Raw genomic sequence first — 17993 nt, 5'->3', positions numbered from 1 at the left:
CTCTCTCTGGCTAAGCCAACTTGAAAGGTGAAATCACTGCCCTCCCCCCCTACGTGGGATCAGACACCCAGGGAAGTGAATCTCCCTGGCAACGTGGAATATGACTCCCAGGGAGGAATGTAGACCTGGCACCGTGGGACGGAGAACATCTTCTTGACCAAAAGGGGGATGTGAAAGGAAATGAAATAAGCTTCAGTGGCAGAGAGATTCCAAAAGGAGCCGAGAGGTCACTCTGGTGGGCACTCTTATGCACACTTTAGACAACCCTTTTTAGGTTCTAAAGAATTGGGGTAGCTGGTGGTGGATACCTGAAACTATCAAACTACAACCCAGAACCCATGAATCTTGAAGACAGTTGTATAAAAATGTAGCTTATGAGGGGTGACAATGGGATTGGGAAAGCCATAAGGACCAAACACCACTTTGTCTAGTTTATGGATGGATGTGTAGAAAAGTAGGGGAGGGAAACAGACAGACAAAGGTACCCAGTGTTCTTTTTTACTTCAATTGCTCTTTTTCACTCTAATTATTATTCTTGTTATTTTTGTGTGTGTGCTAATGAAGGTGTCAGGGATTGATTTAGGTGATGAATGTACAACTATGTAATGGTACTGTAAACAATCGAAAGTACAATTTGTTTTGTATGACTGCGTGGTATGTGAATATATCTCAATAAAATGATGATTTAAAAAAAAAAAAAAAAAAAAAAAATAAAGCAATCAGTACTTTTGCAACAGCCAAATTCTTCATCCCAATCACTATTTTTATCATCATTGCTTTAAAATGATTAAAAAAAAAAAGCAATCAGGTCGATGTAATTAGTACTCTCTTCTGTTGAAAATCTAAGCCCTCCTTTCTGGTGGCAAAATCAAACAGGAGACAGACAGTAGGCGAGGAGCCTGTTAGCCAGTAATCTAGAATGAACCTGCCTCAAAGAGCTGCCACAGTAAAGGAGTGTGTGGATGGTCATTACACTGTGAATGTAACTAACACCACTGAACCGTATACTTGGATGTGGTTAAAATGGGAAATGTTATGTTGCACATGTTACTGCAATTAAAAAAAAAAAAAAAGCTTCCCCCCACACACTGTCCAAGTGACTTGGTCTTGGCTAGAGAACTTCCCATCCCTCACTAGGGGCTTTACCCAGCCTGCCTCTTCCCGCTCCACTCAGGCCCCAGCCAGCTGTATGGCCATGACAGTTTCATACTCCAAGAAAACAGAGGAGCAAGTCCCCCTTCCTCTGATCTACCAAAATCCACTCCACTCAAGCCAACACCCTTCCACTCTCATAGCAGCTATTCACCAAAATGCAAGTAAAGACTTGCCAATGTGTTGATTAGTTAATTTAAAAAAACAAAACAAACAAACAAAAAAAACCCACCTTTGTGGTTTCCACTGAATAAAACTGGTTTACTATTGATAAACAGGGAGTTATCCAAAATTCCTGGCAGGTGAGCCACGGAGTTCTTGATATTCAGAAGGCTAGATCATTAACTCATGTCTCCCATAAAAAAATAAATGAAGTCAACAAATTATACATCCACGCATTCCCTTGAGAACCTTCCTCCCTCAATGGTGCGCAAACACCATTCAGGTGATTAGCCACTACAAAAAAACTAGGAATAAGGGCAGCTAGGCTTCAGTGAGCACTTTCTACCTGTCAGGCACTGTGCCATACGCTTCACATATATCATCTCATTAATACAGAACTTGCCTTTTTCCACCAGAGGGAACAACTCAAAAGTATGTCCTTACTGCATGATTCCATTTATACAGAGTTCAAAAACAGCAGGATCAACCTATGGTGTTAAGAAGTTAACAAGTTAACAAAGTGCTTTCCTCTGGGGCAAGTAAAACAGGGCAGTGGATGGGTTCTGGGTGCTGGTAATGCAGACTCCCGGACCTTGGCTTGGGGGCTGGTTACGTGGGTATATTCACTCTGTTATAATCCATCAAGCCTTTCAGGTAAAATCTGCATGTTTTTCAGTATGTAAATTATAACTCACTAAACCATTAATAAGAGGTACATCTTGGTGGAGGGATGTGAAAAGAGCAAGCACTACCAGGAGTCCTGGGTTCTAGTCCTAGCTTCCCCACAAGATAGCCTATCAAATATTTGGGCGAGTCACCCCTGGCAGCCTCCGTGTCTTTATCCTTTATAAGAAGTTGGATTAGGTACTCTCCAATTCTTTCCTTATACCATCACTTCACTTTCTTTTTTTTGGATAGGTTAAAAAAATAACTCTACAATCAGGATGGTCATTATAACAGGAAAGGAGCACCATATTGAAATGGCAAGTTCTAAGAGCTCTGAGGGAGCACTGACTGCAGTCACCACGGACCTTTAGTAATAAATACGCTATCAATGTTAGTAGGAATTTTTTGGAATAACATTTCTAAAATACAACCAGAGGGCCAAAGCTACCAAGGCAAACCCACACACCGTGTGATCAGCACAACCTAGACTGTACATCTCCAAAGAAACAATTTAGTCCCTTATTAGGTGATTTGAGTGACTCAACAATTCTAAAAGTCTTGTGAAGAATGACTCACTGCCAACATGAATTATTTGATACCGTACAACAAAAATTGTTTTGAATCAATATAGACAATAGCTTTAGATTATTATGCAGACCATGGAATAACAAGCAGTGTCAACTGCTTGACTATAAAACCAAAAGTCATCTTTATAAGCAGATCAATTTCATAGTCTACAAGTAAAACAAATTAAAGAGCTCAGTTGAAGGTCAAGATGTTCTTGGGAGTTGCTGAAAGTTGACATGAGAAAAAAAAATTTTTAATCTATTTCACCAGTAATTAAGTATCTTCTTTTTTGGTTTATTATCAACACTGTCATCCACCTTGTTACTGTTACTGTTTATTAAAATCCGGGAGGCTGCATGAGTTAGAATGGAAGCTAGCCCCTAAATTACAGTTACTAAGAAACGGTGTAACTTAGGACTGAACATTTGAAGTTTGTGAAGCTAAATAAGATCAGATTTTATTTTCTTCAGAGGATACAGATCAAAGACTCAGAGACCCAGACTTGGGGTTCTCTCAGTATAGAAATCATAACCTCTCAGTATAGAAATCATAATCTCTCAGTAAAGAACTCATAATCTGGCTCTGCAATGATCGAAGTACAGAATTTTGGTAATTATGCAATTCCACTCCTTTCTCTTTACCTTGATATCAACAAGGTGAAAATATGAGGGCAAGAGTTAGAAAAATGAAGGAAGTCATGTGACAGTACAGAATTTGTCAAAGGGAGGGCAGGAGGGGAAAGGGAGGGCGGAGGGCCCCTTCTAACTCCAAGTAGGCTGTGCAGCTGGTTCCCAAGCATCCCTTCTTAACCGAGGTTGTTTTCACACCCATCAGCACTATTTCAGGACAACAAAGAGGTATAAGAATATTGTCTGAACACATCAGCTTCTCAAGTACTTACATTTTCCCAAAAATAAAGGCCACTGCTAAAAGTGGGCAATGACCTCTGATTGTCCAAGGCAGAGCAATGAGGAATCCATTGCAAAATAATCACCACCACGAAACCCCGTGTCACCTTCAAGATATAAGATTAGGAGTGAACATATATATGCAAAGATGAACAGCAGATTATATATTTACGTGCTTCATGCAACTTCAATACCCTTAAAATTCTAGGGCAACTGAGGTCAAGGGCCAATATTATGTCCTGCTAGAGGGGGCTCCAGGCCATCTCGATCACGTGCGCCCAGCAAAGGCACAACAAGGCTGCGGAAGGCGTCGCCTGCCACCCCGCCCCAATGGCTGGAAGGGCAACCTGAGGGAAGGCCCCGGGAGACTCCAGCCGCGCAGGCACCACGCCAGGCCCTGAGGGACGTGACACTTCCCCGGCCCCACCCGCTTCGCCCAGTAGCCCCCGGGCCACGCCGGGAAGCTTCGGCAGTCGGTTTCCAGCCCCCTCCACCACCCCTATGGGGCCCGGCTCGACGCAGGAGCCAGCGCACCTGCGCGCCCCTCGCGAACACGGGTTGGGGAGCTGGCTGACGCGTGAGGCGCCGTACAGCCGGTAACCCGGACACCGCATTCTTCGGGGGACCCCTTCCCCAGACCGGGAGTGCCGGGGCTTACCCGCGCCTAGAAGGCTAGCCAGGAGGAAGAAAGCGAACATCGTGCAAGCAGGCTCCGCAGTCTGCAATGCCAAGTTTATTTTTTCAGAAACTTAAGGCCTACAGATTGTTGCTGTGCCAGATAAACTCTGAAACCAGAGACAGTAGTCTCTCCAAGAATATCAACCAATTTCATTCCTCCCCCATAAAGTCAACACCCCTTTCCAGCATGAAGAAGTTAAAATGGTCACTGCCCAGATACCTCTGAAGATTGAGAAAATGATTAAATGAGAGGGAAAAGGTATAATTGAGAAATTAGGCTTTAAAAATGACTGTGACTACTGACTCATTATATAGATATTTCTTTTTAGTTTCTGGAGTATTAGAATAGCTAGAAGGAAATACTAGAAATTGTTGAGCTGTAATTCAGTAGACCTGATTTTTGATAATGATTGTATAGCTATATAGGCAGAAAAAAAAATTTACTCACCTGTGTTTGTACGGATCTACTTCTGGATGTTTTATTCTGTTCCACTGATCTATATATCTATCTCTGACAACACTATACTATCTTAGTTAACCTACTTTTATTGTAAGTCTTAAAATTGGATAGAGTGCAATACGAGGGGTCAGTAGGGGGTGTGTGATATAAGCGGTATGGGATATTGAGGGTTTTCTTTTTTCTTCTCATTTCTTTTTCTGGAATAATGCAAATGTTCTAAAATTGATCATGGAGATGAATGCACAACTATGTGATGATACTGTGAACCACTGACTGGATGGACTGTATGGTGTGTGACTATATCTCAATAAAATTATATTTTTTAAAAAGATGAATAAAAACTGTTACTAAGCCTTGAGTATTTGCAGACCCGTTGGGAAGAAAAAAATTGTTATCAAATGTGATCAGTTTTACAATAGAGGGAATGTTGAAGTTTATGGAAAAGTTGGGGAGGGCTCTACAGAGGAGGTATGTAAGAGGAGTCAGCCAGGAACTGCTGGAAGAGTCAGGATGAGTGTGTGTGCACCAAGCGTATGAAGGAACGAGGCATGTTCAAACAACTCTGAAGAGTCCTGAGAAGGTGAAGCAGAGCATTTGTGGAGAAGGATGGTTGGGAAATGAGGCTATGAAGCCAGATGGCTGACAGACAGCAAAGGGTCTACGACATAATCTTAAAACCACGGAGAACCACTGAGAGTTTTTAAGTAAGGGGTAATGTGATCCAAGTTGTAGAGAATGAATCAGGCAGCACAAGCAAACAGGTCCCGAAAATATTGCCCTGAGAGGTATGCATGGAGAAAGGGTGCCCTGGTCAAATATGTCTACCTAACACTGTAGGCTGTGCCCCTTGCTGGAGGTTCTGAGCACATATTAATATTCTGAAGGCTCAGAGAGAGGACCTGTAGTAAAGAATCATCAATACCAGGTTAGGAAACACAGGATTAGAGTTAGGCAAGATGTTAGAGAGAGACTGAGAAAAAGGCTATTTGTAATGATTTGGTTAATTGATTGTAGGGACTTGAGCAAAGGCAGTGGAATAATGATTTAGCAAGATGAGAGGAGTCAGGGAGACACAGGAGGTAGACTCAGCAGGACTTGGATGCTGACTGAATATGAAGGACAAAAAGAGGCTGAGAATGGCTCCAATTTCTAGCTAGGGAACAGGATACATGGTGGTTTCATCCGCATAAGGAAGGTCAATGAAGGAAGACGAGGTCTTCTGGGAACAGGGTGGCAGGCAGGTGTGAACTGACTTAGGTATTATACCTTTGGTGTTTGAGATCATTTGGTGATATATGAGGTGGAAAGGTCCAAATGTAGCTGGAGACAGCACCTAGTGTATAAAATGATTCTGACCTGAGCCAAACTGAACTAGGCCTTAAAGAAACATAGAAGAGTGAGGACTGGAATCTCACTGACTAAACAAAACTATTAAAGTGAAAACAGAAGTTTTACCTGAAGCATTTTGTGGTTTAGTATTACCTTGCTCATCTAATACCTAGCAAGCTTTCTTAAAGAATCCTGAAAGCACAAGGAATGTACAGTGTATCCTCTGTGTTGAATATTGCTGTTACTCTGAGAACCATGGGGCTGCACACCCACTAAAATTCAGAGTAGTTAGGTCAGGGATTTCTGATAATAAAAGCAAAAACATGTCACATGCAAAATTTGACTTCTGATCTCTGTTTTGCTTACATTTATTGTTACTTGTAAAGATAGGATCAATGTCCATTTTCTTAGCATATACACTCTTGAAAATGAGATAAACATGCTAGTATTTTTTTTCCTGGGACAAAAATTTAAAATAAATATAGTCTCCAGTTTATGTGGATTTATATTTTAGTTACTGGAATGTAACAAAACTGATGACTATAATGACTCTTTCTGCCAGAATTCTGCCTTTTAATCCAAAACAAGGTATTCCTTTGTGTGTGTGTATGTGTGTATTTAAATCCAGAAAATGAAAATTTCACCCTCAAGCATTTACAGTTATGATTAAGAGTCTCTTTTCTCTAATACCATCAGCAGGGTCTCCTCTCACGTGCCTGTTTTATACAGCTAAACAACAGGCATTTTTGAATTCTATCCCTGATTTTAAAAAAGGTTTATAGGTAAGTGGCAACATAATCATAGTTTCGAGCAAGGAGAAAAATAGGAGCTGTGGTGATTGCTTCAGTCTCTGTACATGTGTGTGCAATATGTGTGCACAGTTAGATGGACACGATCCTGAACATTAAACATAAGCGACAGAGAGAAATAGAAACTCTGCTTCATCATAGACTCTCTAATTCATTTCAATTTAACCCTTCTAGTACCCTTCTTTTTTTTCTCTTCTTGTAATTTTTTTTCAGAATAAAACAAATAAAGAGAAAACATGGAAGCATATGGAACTCATAGATAACAGGGGTTGGGGGAAGAGTGGTAGGAGAAGGGCAGGTTCTCAATGCCAACGACCATGTGCTGAGCAGCTTGTGGTAGCTGGATAATAGCCCCCTAATAATGCCCATGTCCTAATCCTGAGAACCTGTGAATGTTAGCTTATGTGGTAAAAGGGACTTTGCAGATGTGATTATGTCAAGGATCTTGAGATGGAGAGATTATCCTGGATTATCCAGGTGGGCCCAATGTAAATCACAAGAATCCTTATAAGTAGGCGGGAGGATCAGAGTCAGAGAGACGGGAAGTAAGGAGAAAATCAGAGGTTCAAGTGATACGCTTAGAAGATGGAGGAACGGGCCATGAGTGAATGCATGCAGGCTGCCTCTACAAACTGGAAAGGCAAAGAACTGGTTTCTCCCTCAGAGTCTCCAGAAGGAACACAGGCCTGCTGACACCTTACTAAATTTGGACTTCTGACCTTCAGAACTGTAACAATACATTTCTATTGTTTCAAGTCACTAACTTTGGTAATTTGTTACAGCAGCAACAGGAAACTAATACACAGATGGATGGCTCTGGGTATAGGGAACAGATACTGAGTTTTGTGTAAACTACTAATTTTAGGGCTGATATTGCATTTCTTCATGATTTAATGCTTTACAACAAATGGTAAAGAAAGAATGCACAGTGGAAAAGAAAGGGATTTTGTAGCATTTAGGCCCCATTTCCCATTTACGAGCCATACGATTTGGGCAAGCACAAACTGAGTCTTCTTTCCTCATGGGATTAAAAAAGAAAATACAAGAGCAGTAGAATGAAGTTTTTAAGAGCTGGGATTGTGAAGACAGACTGCTTGGGTTCAAATTCACATTAACCTCACAGTTACAGGTTCCTCATCTGTAAAATGGGGACAATAATAGTAAGTATCATATAGGATAGTGAGGATTAAATGAGCTAAATATGTATTTAGAACCATGCTTCACATATAAAAATTTCTGCATAGCATTAGCTTATTTTGTAAAACAAGGTCCTGAAATGTAGTAAATACTCAATAAAGATACGACCTGCAGACTTGCTGTGTAACTTTTCGACACTGCAGTCTAGGCTGTACGTATTTGCACTGGGTGTTTTGAAGGTCTCAATGAGACTGGATCCCCACCTTCACTGACCTGATAGCCTAACTCAGAAGTCAAGAGAAGCCGCCTGTCAAGGTAAGATGGTATGTGAAGCATGCAGAGTGATGAAGGTCCGACTAAGCCACTTGGGCTTTATTTTATGGCAATGTCAAGGCACTGAAAAAACCCTGGCAGAGAACTGTTACGATCAAAGTGTTTTGGCTTAGATTGATATACAGCATGGTTCTCAGTCATGGTGCACACCAGAATGATATGAACCCTCATGAAGTGTGTAACGAGTAATTTACAACCAACCCCAAGATGATGATATATGTTTGTGTGTGTGTGTGTGTATATATATATATATATGCATGTAAGGATTTAATAAATTGAAGAAGGTTCAGAGAACTAATGCACTAAATATGTAAGTGCTTTAAAAGCCAACCAAACACAAATCAACAATTTATTAAAGCTAAATTGATAAAGCCAAAGATCAAATGAGTCCCTCAAATGAGATCAGAGATAAAAACCAAGAGAGGGAATGTTGCAAAAGAGGGAGAGATGAAATAAGTTGATCCCTTATTAATTAGTTAGAATTAGATTTCTGTTTTCATTGCTGCTTAATTGTTTCTAAAATAAAATTTTAATGTAAATGCTTAGACTCCACGCTAGGTCCCCTCTAGACCTGGAGAATGTATAAATATTGGATACTTGCCATTTTCAGGCTAATGCTCTACAAAGAACAAAGGGGGTTGCATTCCTATCTGATAGATGACAATTCATGTAATTTATGAATTTTTTTTTCAGGAAGAAAAACACACATGAATTCAGCGGTAATCCTATGACCAAAACTGCAAGGAAGGGGAGTTTCTCCCCTCAAACAGGCTGTGGTGGGTTGAAAGTGGCCCTCAAAAAGGTACGTTCACATCCTATTTCCTGGAACCTGTGAGTAGGACCGTGTTTGGAAACAGGGCCTTTGCAGATGTAACTAAAGATCTTTGGATCCTGAGTCCTGGATTATCTGGGTGGGCCCTAAAGGCAATGACAGGGTCCTCCTAAGAGGCGCACAGAGGAGGTGATGTGAACTGGAGGCAGGGTTGGGAAGATGTAGCCACAAGCCAAGGAAGCCGAGGAACCCGACAGCCACGAGCAGCTGGAAGAGGCAAGGAAGGCTCTCCCCTGGAGCCTTCACGGGGAGCAGGGCCAAGTCAGCTGACACCTTAATTTCAGACTTCTACTTCCAAACTGTGAGAGAATGCATTTCAGATGTTTTAAACCACCCGGTTTGTGGCCATTTGTTACAGAAGCCACAGGAAACTAACTTGAAGGCCAAAGTCCATCAGGTTGTTTTCTGTCCTCCTTTAAAAGCAGCATGTGCGTGCCCCAGTACCCCCACCCTTTTTTTTTTTTCATTAGTAAAACGACTGTAGGTTGGGTGCTGACAGATTAGAGAACTCAGCATTGACATCTGGTACATCCATACAACTAAATGGACAAGACCACGTGAGTCCTAAGGAGGACTGTAAGGAATCAGATAGCTAACCAGGGGAATGGACTGTCAACAGCTGGGATGTGATTAAGGAACTTTAACTAACTGGTGTCCTAAAAGAATCGCCAATTAGCCTGCAGACACTGGAAGTTATTCTCGACTTATTCTATCATACAGTATAAACGACGACTTCCTTTCTTTTAACAAGCAGTCAGTAATAGCTGATTTTGTCTAACAAAGCTTAATTAAAGTAGGATTTTAGGAATAAACGTATTAAGAATAGTCTGTTTTTTTCCTTCTGTTTTAGAGAGATTCCTAAGAGTGGCCAAGGATTTTTAAAACAGACCCAATACTCCAAAATTTTAACAGATTTTCTCTGGAGGGTAGAATCACTTGTAGCTTTTCATTTTCTGTAGTTGTTATGCTTGAATATTTTTTACAATCATTATGTATCAGCTATTAATAAGATACTTTTTAAAGGTTCTATTAAAGTGTTGTCAGTGGCTCATAGAATGAACTTCAAAGAGTTGTTTACTGTTAGTTTCCTAATCTGAAAAAAAATGGACTTAAACCTGATTCATCCTCAAAGGTTCTTCCTAATGGATGGAGAGAAAAAAAGCTTTCAAAATAAACCCTGGAGATGGAAAATGGAAGAATAATTGACTCTTCGGGAACCCACTATTTCAAAAGGGATAGTATCTAAATGCCTTTCTCAGAGGGACACAGGGTAGGTGTGTGTGTGGCAATAGATCAAAAAAGGTCATGTATGTGTATGCTCTTTGAAAACCATGAAAGCACCATGGGTTGATACTACTATTTAATAGCACATGCAGCTACTGAAAAGAGGTTGGTATTTCACTGAATTTCACTCCTATGTCAGTATTATGACTTGTATCCCAAAACAAACATCAATAAGATATAAAGCCAGAATTTTCAAGGCCTGTGGGGAGGGGTTCTTGATCCATGCATTCATTTTGTCATTCAATAAACATTTTATCCAGATTTTACTATGTAACTAATGGCAAAATAAATTAATAATACAGGGACTTACTAGTTTCAACATGTTTGAAAAATAATGTTTTTCTCTATAGATACTGGGTTCAACAATGGATGTTCATTTGGGTTGATTCCTTGCCTTTTCTTGGGGTTGGGGTTGGTATAGGTCAGAGAGGCAGTTTGAGGTCAAAGATTTAAACTTATTAGAAGTAACAGTTTTAAATACACTAGAAATCAGGACATATGGGTTCTGATCCACATTTGATGATCGTGAACAATCCATTTCACATAGCTAGTGCAGTTACTTCATCTGTAAAATGAGGGGGCACATATATAACCCGTGAGGGTCCTTTCAGCCATAGCAGTCTGCAACAATGGGGATCAGTGTAGTGAAAAGGGACACACAAAACTGGGTAGACAGCCAACCCTAAATCTGCTAGCTGTATAAGCCTTAGGTTCTTCAAATCTAAAATGAGGCTACTAAAATCTATCTTGCACTGAATTTTTGCAAAGATTAACTGCATTTAGTTGTGTAATTATATTTTATTAGCAAAACATGAATATTTAGGTATTCAAAATATATTATATACCCTTTACCACCACAAACCATCACATGGTAGCACATAGTAGCTTGGAATTGATTAACTTAGTCATATATATTCAAGCCCTCAAAGAAAATAGTTTGTTTCCAGATGCTTTCTACTTCAGTATTTTACTTACTCATTACTGCCTGACACCTTTGGGTGCTTTACTAATCACAGTCCTGATTTGGTAGGGAGAATAAAAGGACTTGTTGGCTGATTGTGAAGAAGCATGGAGGACACTTGGCTGTCTGGAAATGGAAGCCTCCTCTCAGCTTTAAGGCAAGGGTGTGTAAACACCATACTCTCCTTCTGAGTAGGGTGACCATATAATTTATTATCCAAATTGGGACACTTTTCAGAGTGAAAGATAGTCTCAGTACGACTGGGATGTATGTCACTCTACCTTTCAGGCTTACTTTTAGTGACATTTGTTGTCACTTTAAAGTTACATCTGATGCCATAATGAGAAGGAAATTGCAAAGCAAGATTTTATCCAAATTATTAATGAAAATCGTGCTGTATTTTTTAAAGACATGTGTGTTAGTTTCCTTGGTTTCTCAAGCAGATACCACGCAATGGTTCAGGTTAAACTATAGGAATTTATTTGCTCATGGTTTTGAGGTTAGGAAAATGCCCAAATCAAGGCATCATTAAGGCCATGCTTTCTCTCTGAAGACTGTGGTGTTCTGGGGCTGGTTCCTGGAGATTCTTGGCCCCTGACTTGTCACATGGCAAGGCACATGGCAGCCTCTTCTGGCCTCTCCCTTCTCTTTCAGGTTTCGTTTATTTGAGCTTTTGACTGGTCCCTCTGTGGCTTTCTTTCTATCTGTGTGAGTTTCATTTCACTTATAAAGGACTCCAGAAAGATGATTAAGATACATTCTGATTGAGGTGGGCCACACCATAACTGAAGTAACCTCAACAAAACATCCTACTTACAATGTCCTCATGCCCACAGGAGTGGATTAAAGTCAAGAACATGTTTCTCAGGGGTACATAGTTTCAAACCACCACATTCCACACTTTGGACCCCCAAAAGACATGTTCTTTATACATGCAAAATTTGTTCATTTCATCATAACATCCCCCAAAGCCTTAATTCATTTCAGAGACAATGCTAAGTACAATGTCTCATCAAAACTGGTTATGGGTGTGTCTGTCCTGGGGCATAATTCTCCTGTGTGGACCTGTGAAAGCCAGAGAAAAGGTTATCGATTTCCAAAATACAAGGGAGAGACAGATATAGGATAGACATTCCCATTCCAGCAGGGAGAAATCAGAAGGTCAACAGGAGTCATAGGCTCCAAACAATTCCAAAACCCAGCAGGGCAAACCCCATTAGATTTTAAGGTCTGAGAGTCATCTATAGCTTGATGTTCTGTCCTCCAGGCCTGATGGAGCAGCAGCCCTATCCCTTCAAAGTACTTGCACAATAGCCATGCTATCCTTGAACACGGAGGTGAAGGCTCTACCCTCTCTGAGCATCGGGATGGTGGCCATGCTCTTTGCAAACCCTTGGGCATATGCATCATCCTCTCTGAGCACTGGGGGGCAGCACTTTCCTCAACTATGGAGCAGAAGTCCCACCCCTTCCAGGGACAGGGATGGACCCGCTCTTTCAACATACATGAGTGGGCCTGCTCTCTTGGCCTGAGGAGATATTTTTGGTCCCGAACTCAGCTTCCATGGTTCTGCCCTTAATGTCATTCTTCCTTTAATTTGTCCCTTCTCTGTCCCTTTTAGTTCAGGCTGGCAGTAGTTACAGTCATACAAATTTCACAAAAACCTGTCGGTTTTGCATGTAGTTCTGTTGGGTACAATCCATTAGACAGAAGGACTTTCCACAGATCCTTCTTGGATCTTGGATAACTGCACTTGCAATCATGACTGCAATGGCTGACTAGGTCTATGTTCGGTTAAACCTTCAAATGGAGCCCTAATCTCTGGGGACTTGCTTTCTGGAAGCTCAGAATTTTCCAAACATCAGTTTCTGTTTCTTTCTCTTTTTTTTGTGCCCAGGAGTTCAGTTCTCAGCTTATCTGTTTCCTCTTGCCTTTCACTATAAGCTGCAAGGAGAAACTATGCTGCATCTTCCACACTTAGTTTGGCAATCTCCTCAGCAAGATATCCAAGTTCACTTTCAACTTTTGCCTTCCATCCAACATCAGAACGCAATGTTGCCAAGTTCTCTGCCATTTTATAACAAGGATCACCTTTCTTTAAATTTCCAATGACACATACATCATTTCCTTCTAAGGTCTCTTTGGAAGTACCTTCAGCATCCATATTTCTACCAACAGTCTTCTTCAAAGCAATCTAGACAATTCTATCAAGCACCCCACAATTCTTCTAGCCTCTACTCATTACCCATTTCTAAAGCTGTTTCTACATGTTTTGGTATTTGCAATAGCAGTACCCTACCACTGCAACCAAAATCTGTTTTAGTTCCTTGGCTGCTCAAGCAAATACTATGCAATGGTTTGGGCTAAACAACAGATATTTATTTGTTTTTGAGTTTAGGAAAAAGTCCAAATGAAGGCATCATCAAGGCAATGCTTTTTCCCTAAAGACTGTGGCATTCTAGGGCTGGTTGTCAGAGATCCTTGGCCCTTAGCTTGTCACATGACAAGGCACACGGTGGCCATTCCTGCCCTCTCCCTTCTCTTGCAGGTTCCGTTGACTTCAGCTTCTGACTTGTCCCTCTGTGGCTTTCTTTCTGTCTGTCTGAATTTCATTCTGCTTATAAAGGACCCCAGTAAGAGGATTAAGACCCATCCTGATTGAGGTGGGCCACACCTTAAACTGAAGTAACCTCATCAAAAGTCCTGCTTTATGGGTTCATGCTCACAGGAATGGATTTGAGTTAAAGAATATGTCTTTCTGGGGTACATACAGCTTCAAACCATCACAACATACAAAAAGATTATTAAACTAAAGTTTGATAAATAGCATATTAATATTAGATAGGATATTATAACAAAATAGTTGTGTTTTTATTATTTCTGTGCTTTATAGTAGGGGTCAGCAAACTTTTTCTGTAATGGACAGATTGCAAATATTTTACGCTTTGCAGGCCAAGTGTCCTCTGTCACCACCACTCGACTCTGCCAATGTAGTGCAAAAGCAGCCATAGTCAATATCTACAACAATGGACCTCACTGTGTTTTTATAAAACTTTATTTACAAAAACAGGCTGTGGGCTGGATTTGGCCCACAAGCCACAGTTTGCCAACCCCTGTTTTAGGACAGTAGTCTCAAACATCCAGAATTCACCGACTAATAAAATTAAAAAAAAAAAACACAAAACCTGGGAATTCACTCGGGATTTCTTATTTTTCTTAGAAATAATGTTTAAATAAAGCAAGAGAAAATTGCCTATTAACATTCATTTCTTAGAATTTTAAACAGCAAAAAACTAGAAAAGATACAACTTCAGAACAAATTTAGCTTTATGGGAAACCTACTACATGGCCCTTAATTCTCACATTTTTCCTCAGCCTGGTAAAAACCTTGTCATGAACATGCTAAGGTTTCAGGTGGGTCATTTGACTTGCTTTTGGAGGTCGCTGGGTGGAGTACAATAGAAAGAGTGTGAATTTGATATAAGGTTGAGGTTGTACTAAGAAGGGAGGGATGAGCAGACCTTGAACATTCCTTGGGACAAAACTACTCTGAAAGAGTGTCCCCTGTCCTCAATCACCACTGCACACAAACACTCCAATGTCAAGCAAACCCAGAACTCACCGGCTGCCATTGTGCAGGGTACCAGGCTGGAGGGCAGTTGAAGCGATTACAAGCTTGCACTGTGCTGGGCTTGGGCTGGTGACACAATTCATCAGCCAGGATTACAGTTTCATTCATCTCTCTGGAAAGCAGGTGGGAGCAGAAGATGTCTCTGGACTGCAGGCCAACCCCACAGGTTGCACTACACGCACTCCACTTGCCAATCTCCCATCTGAGAAGAAATCACAGCAAAAGAGGAAGTTGTTAGTTCCTGGAAAAATAACAGTTCCCACAAGGTCAAGAGTTGCTAATGGAGTAAAAACACCCAACTGGGAATGTGGAAAATTCTACCACGAAGATCAGCTAGAAATTTATCCCAAGCCTAGAATCCATCCTTTCCCTTGATGCTCCAGAATTCATTAAGAATAAATCAAAAAGAATGGTAAAATGGAGCAATCAAATTTTACCAACAAAATCATCAATAATGGTCACAAGAATGCACATTTTAATGGAACACACAAATTTCATCAAAATAAGGGGATATGCTAGATGAGTACCTAAAGGCTTTGTGCACCATATATAAAATACTGGGTCTAGCAGAAGTCTTTCCACTAATTAAATACTGGGTGTAGTAGAAGCTTTTCTGCTAATCTCTCCAGCCCCCATTCTTAGCAAGATTGAAAATTTGTGCTTGTTTTTAATGTGAAAAGTCATTGGCTTCACCTTCCTTCACAATTCCATCATAGCAAAGAAATGTCTCTGACTTATGTATACATATCATCACTGCCTGGGACTGGAAAATGTAACAAAAGTGAAGGCTGCTAAAGACACCAGCTTTCTTGAGGAGAAATAAGTGGAGAGAGAGTCTCATTATCTGGAAGTAGAAGTCAAACACACAGAGATGAGTTGAGTACATGAATGGGCCAGTTCCTAACAGCCAGGTCTTGAGAAGTGTATTTATAGTGAGCAAGGGGCCTATAGAAACAATCCCACTGTATTTCTCTGTTGATCCAGCCTCCAAAACGGGAACGATAAGGACAATTCAGTTGCTTGGGCGCTGAGTCAGAAGCATTCTCTGATGATCAATTTTGGGAAGTTCTGTTTACAGTCTGAGGCAGAAAGATCCTACAGAGAGGAGTTAGCCAAGAAAAGCATGGCAAGCAGATCCTTCGGTAGCTAGGCCTGCCTAGCTTTTGTAGCTAGCTCTGAAAATTGGTTTAAAAATCTTTGGACTGTAAAACAGTTGTATTTTCTCAATCTATTCCTTCTACTCTGACCCGTAACTATCCTTGCAGCCCCTATTCTGAATAATTCCTTTAATCTATCCTGTATTTAAGCCATATCCATAATGAATTACTTTGTTATTCTCAATTCATGCCCCATGACTTTCTAGCTCTGTCTTTCCTCAAGCTGCTACTCCTAATTTTAAATATATTTTATCCTTTCTTGCCTTTCAAAATTTCTTCCACTTCTATGTATCCAAATTTGATCTGTATTTCAAGGACGGTATATCCGTATCTGCTGCAGACACGCAGCACTTCCTCCATTTTATTATAGTTATTCTGCCTGTTTTTAGGGCTTTACTGGAGTAAATATTCTAGAAGGCAGAATCTATGTCTGAGTCAGTTTTGTATCCTTTAGAAGGACCATCATAGCACCTTCTAGATAATTAACATATATGGTTAATAAATACCTGATAAATTAATGAATAGAAGGCAGCAGACATCATAGTGGGCAATTTACAAACATTATCTCCTTTAATTAGTCCCAGAAAAACAAGAGCTAGGCTCTATTGATTTTCCTCATTTTACAGTTGAAGAATTCAAGAAGCTGACTTGCCCAAGAACCCATAATTAGTAAGTAGTGGATCCAAGATTCAAGTGGGTGTCTGGCTCGAAAGCCTTTGTACTTTTTCTGGTACCATGCTGTCTCCAGGAAATACCTTGAAAATTCTCCTATAATCATTTACAAAATTTTAAATGAATAGAAGAGGAGAGACTGGGTTGAATATATTTCTTTTAGATTCTTGTATGAAAATTCTTTAAACTTATTTTTCAAATCCTAGAATTGGATAATTACTAGGGGTAAAATATTATGGGGCATTGGTTTTAAAATATGTCCATACATTCTTTACCACTCCTCCCCTCTAAAAATGGAGTCTAACTTGGGCTGGACTGTGTGACTCATTTCTCATGACAAAGTGAGGTAGAAGTGATGTTATGTGACTTCCAAGGCTAGAACATAATAAGGATATAGTTCCTACTTGTCTCTCTCTCTCTTGGATTGCTTGCTCTGCGGGAAGCTACCACCATGTCATGAGGACACTCAAGTGATCCTAAGGAAAGTCCACACAGAGAAACTGAGAGCTCCAGCCAATAGCCTGCACCGACTTGCCAATCATGTGAGTGAACTACCTTGAAAGGAGGGATCCCCCAGTCTAGCTTCAAGGACTGCAACCAAATGAGAGACCTTGAGAACTGCCTACCCAAGCTGCCCCCAAGTTCCTCATCCTCACAAACTGAAAGGGTTGATAAAATGTTTATTGCTGTTGTAATAAACTACTAGGGTTTGGGGAGATTTGTTATGCAGCAGTAGGCAACTAATACAAGAATCTCTCTCTCCCCTGCGAGAAGTGTTCATATGTTCATCAAAAGGCATACACAAGAATATTCAGAGCAGCACTATTCATGACAGCCCAAATTGGGAACATGTCAAATGTTCAACAATTGAACATTCAAAAAATTTTATTATATATTCATATAATACAATATAAAACTATGAGAATAAAACTACAAACAACATGGATGACTCTCACAAACATAATATTGAGAGAAAGAAACAACACACATAGGAATTCATACTGTGTGATTTCATTGATATAAAGTTCAAAACCCATCACTAACCTATGATATTAGAAGTCAGGTTGGTGGTTACCATTGGAGGGTAGTAAGAAGACGACGGGCAAAAGTGAGGGGGGTGCTTCTGGAATGCTATTACTCTTCCAAATCTTGGTCTGGGAGCTGGATCTGGGTTCACTTTGTGAAAATTCACCAAGCTATACACTTAGGATTTGTGTACCTTTGTTTGTCATACTTCAAAAAGAGTGTGGGTTTT

General features: G+C 40.4%; 1 protein-coding gene across 3 annotated transcripts in view; it reads right to left on the bottom strand.

Moving 5' to 3' along the window:
* ADAMTSL1 (ADAMTS like 1) overlaps positions 1-17993 on the bottom strand; it is a 433636-nt gene that overhangs the window by 144048 nt on the left and 271595 nt on the right. For all 3 annotated transcript variants that reach the window (XM_037797567.1, XM_037797569.1, XM_037797568.1), the window contains one exon: positions 14901-15111. In XM_037797567.1, coding sequence (XP_037653495.1) covers positions 14901-15111 — 211 coding nt within the window. The remainder of the gene's footprint in view (positions 1-14900; positions 15112-17993) is intronic.

The sequence above is a fragment of the Choloepus didactylus genome, chromosome 10 (genome assembly GCF_015220235.1).
Source record: "Choloepus didactylus isolate mChoDid1 chromosome 10, mChoDid1.pri, whole genome shotgun sequence".
In the NCBI taxonomy this organism is placed as follows: domain Eukaryota; kingdom Metazoa; phylum Chordata; class Mammalia; order Pilosa; family Megalonychidae; genus Choloepus; species Choloepus didactylus.
This window is presented reverse-complemented; position numbering and strand designations above follow the sequence as displayed.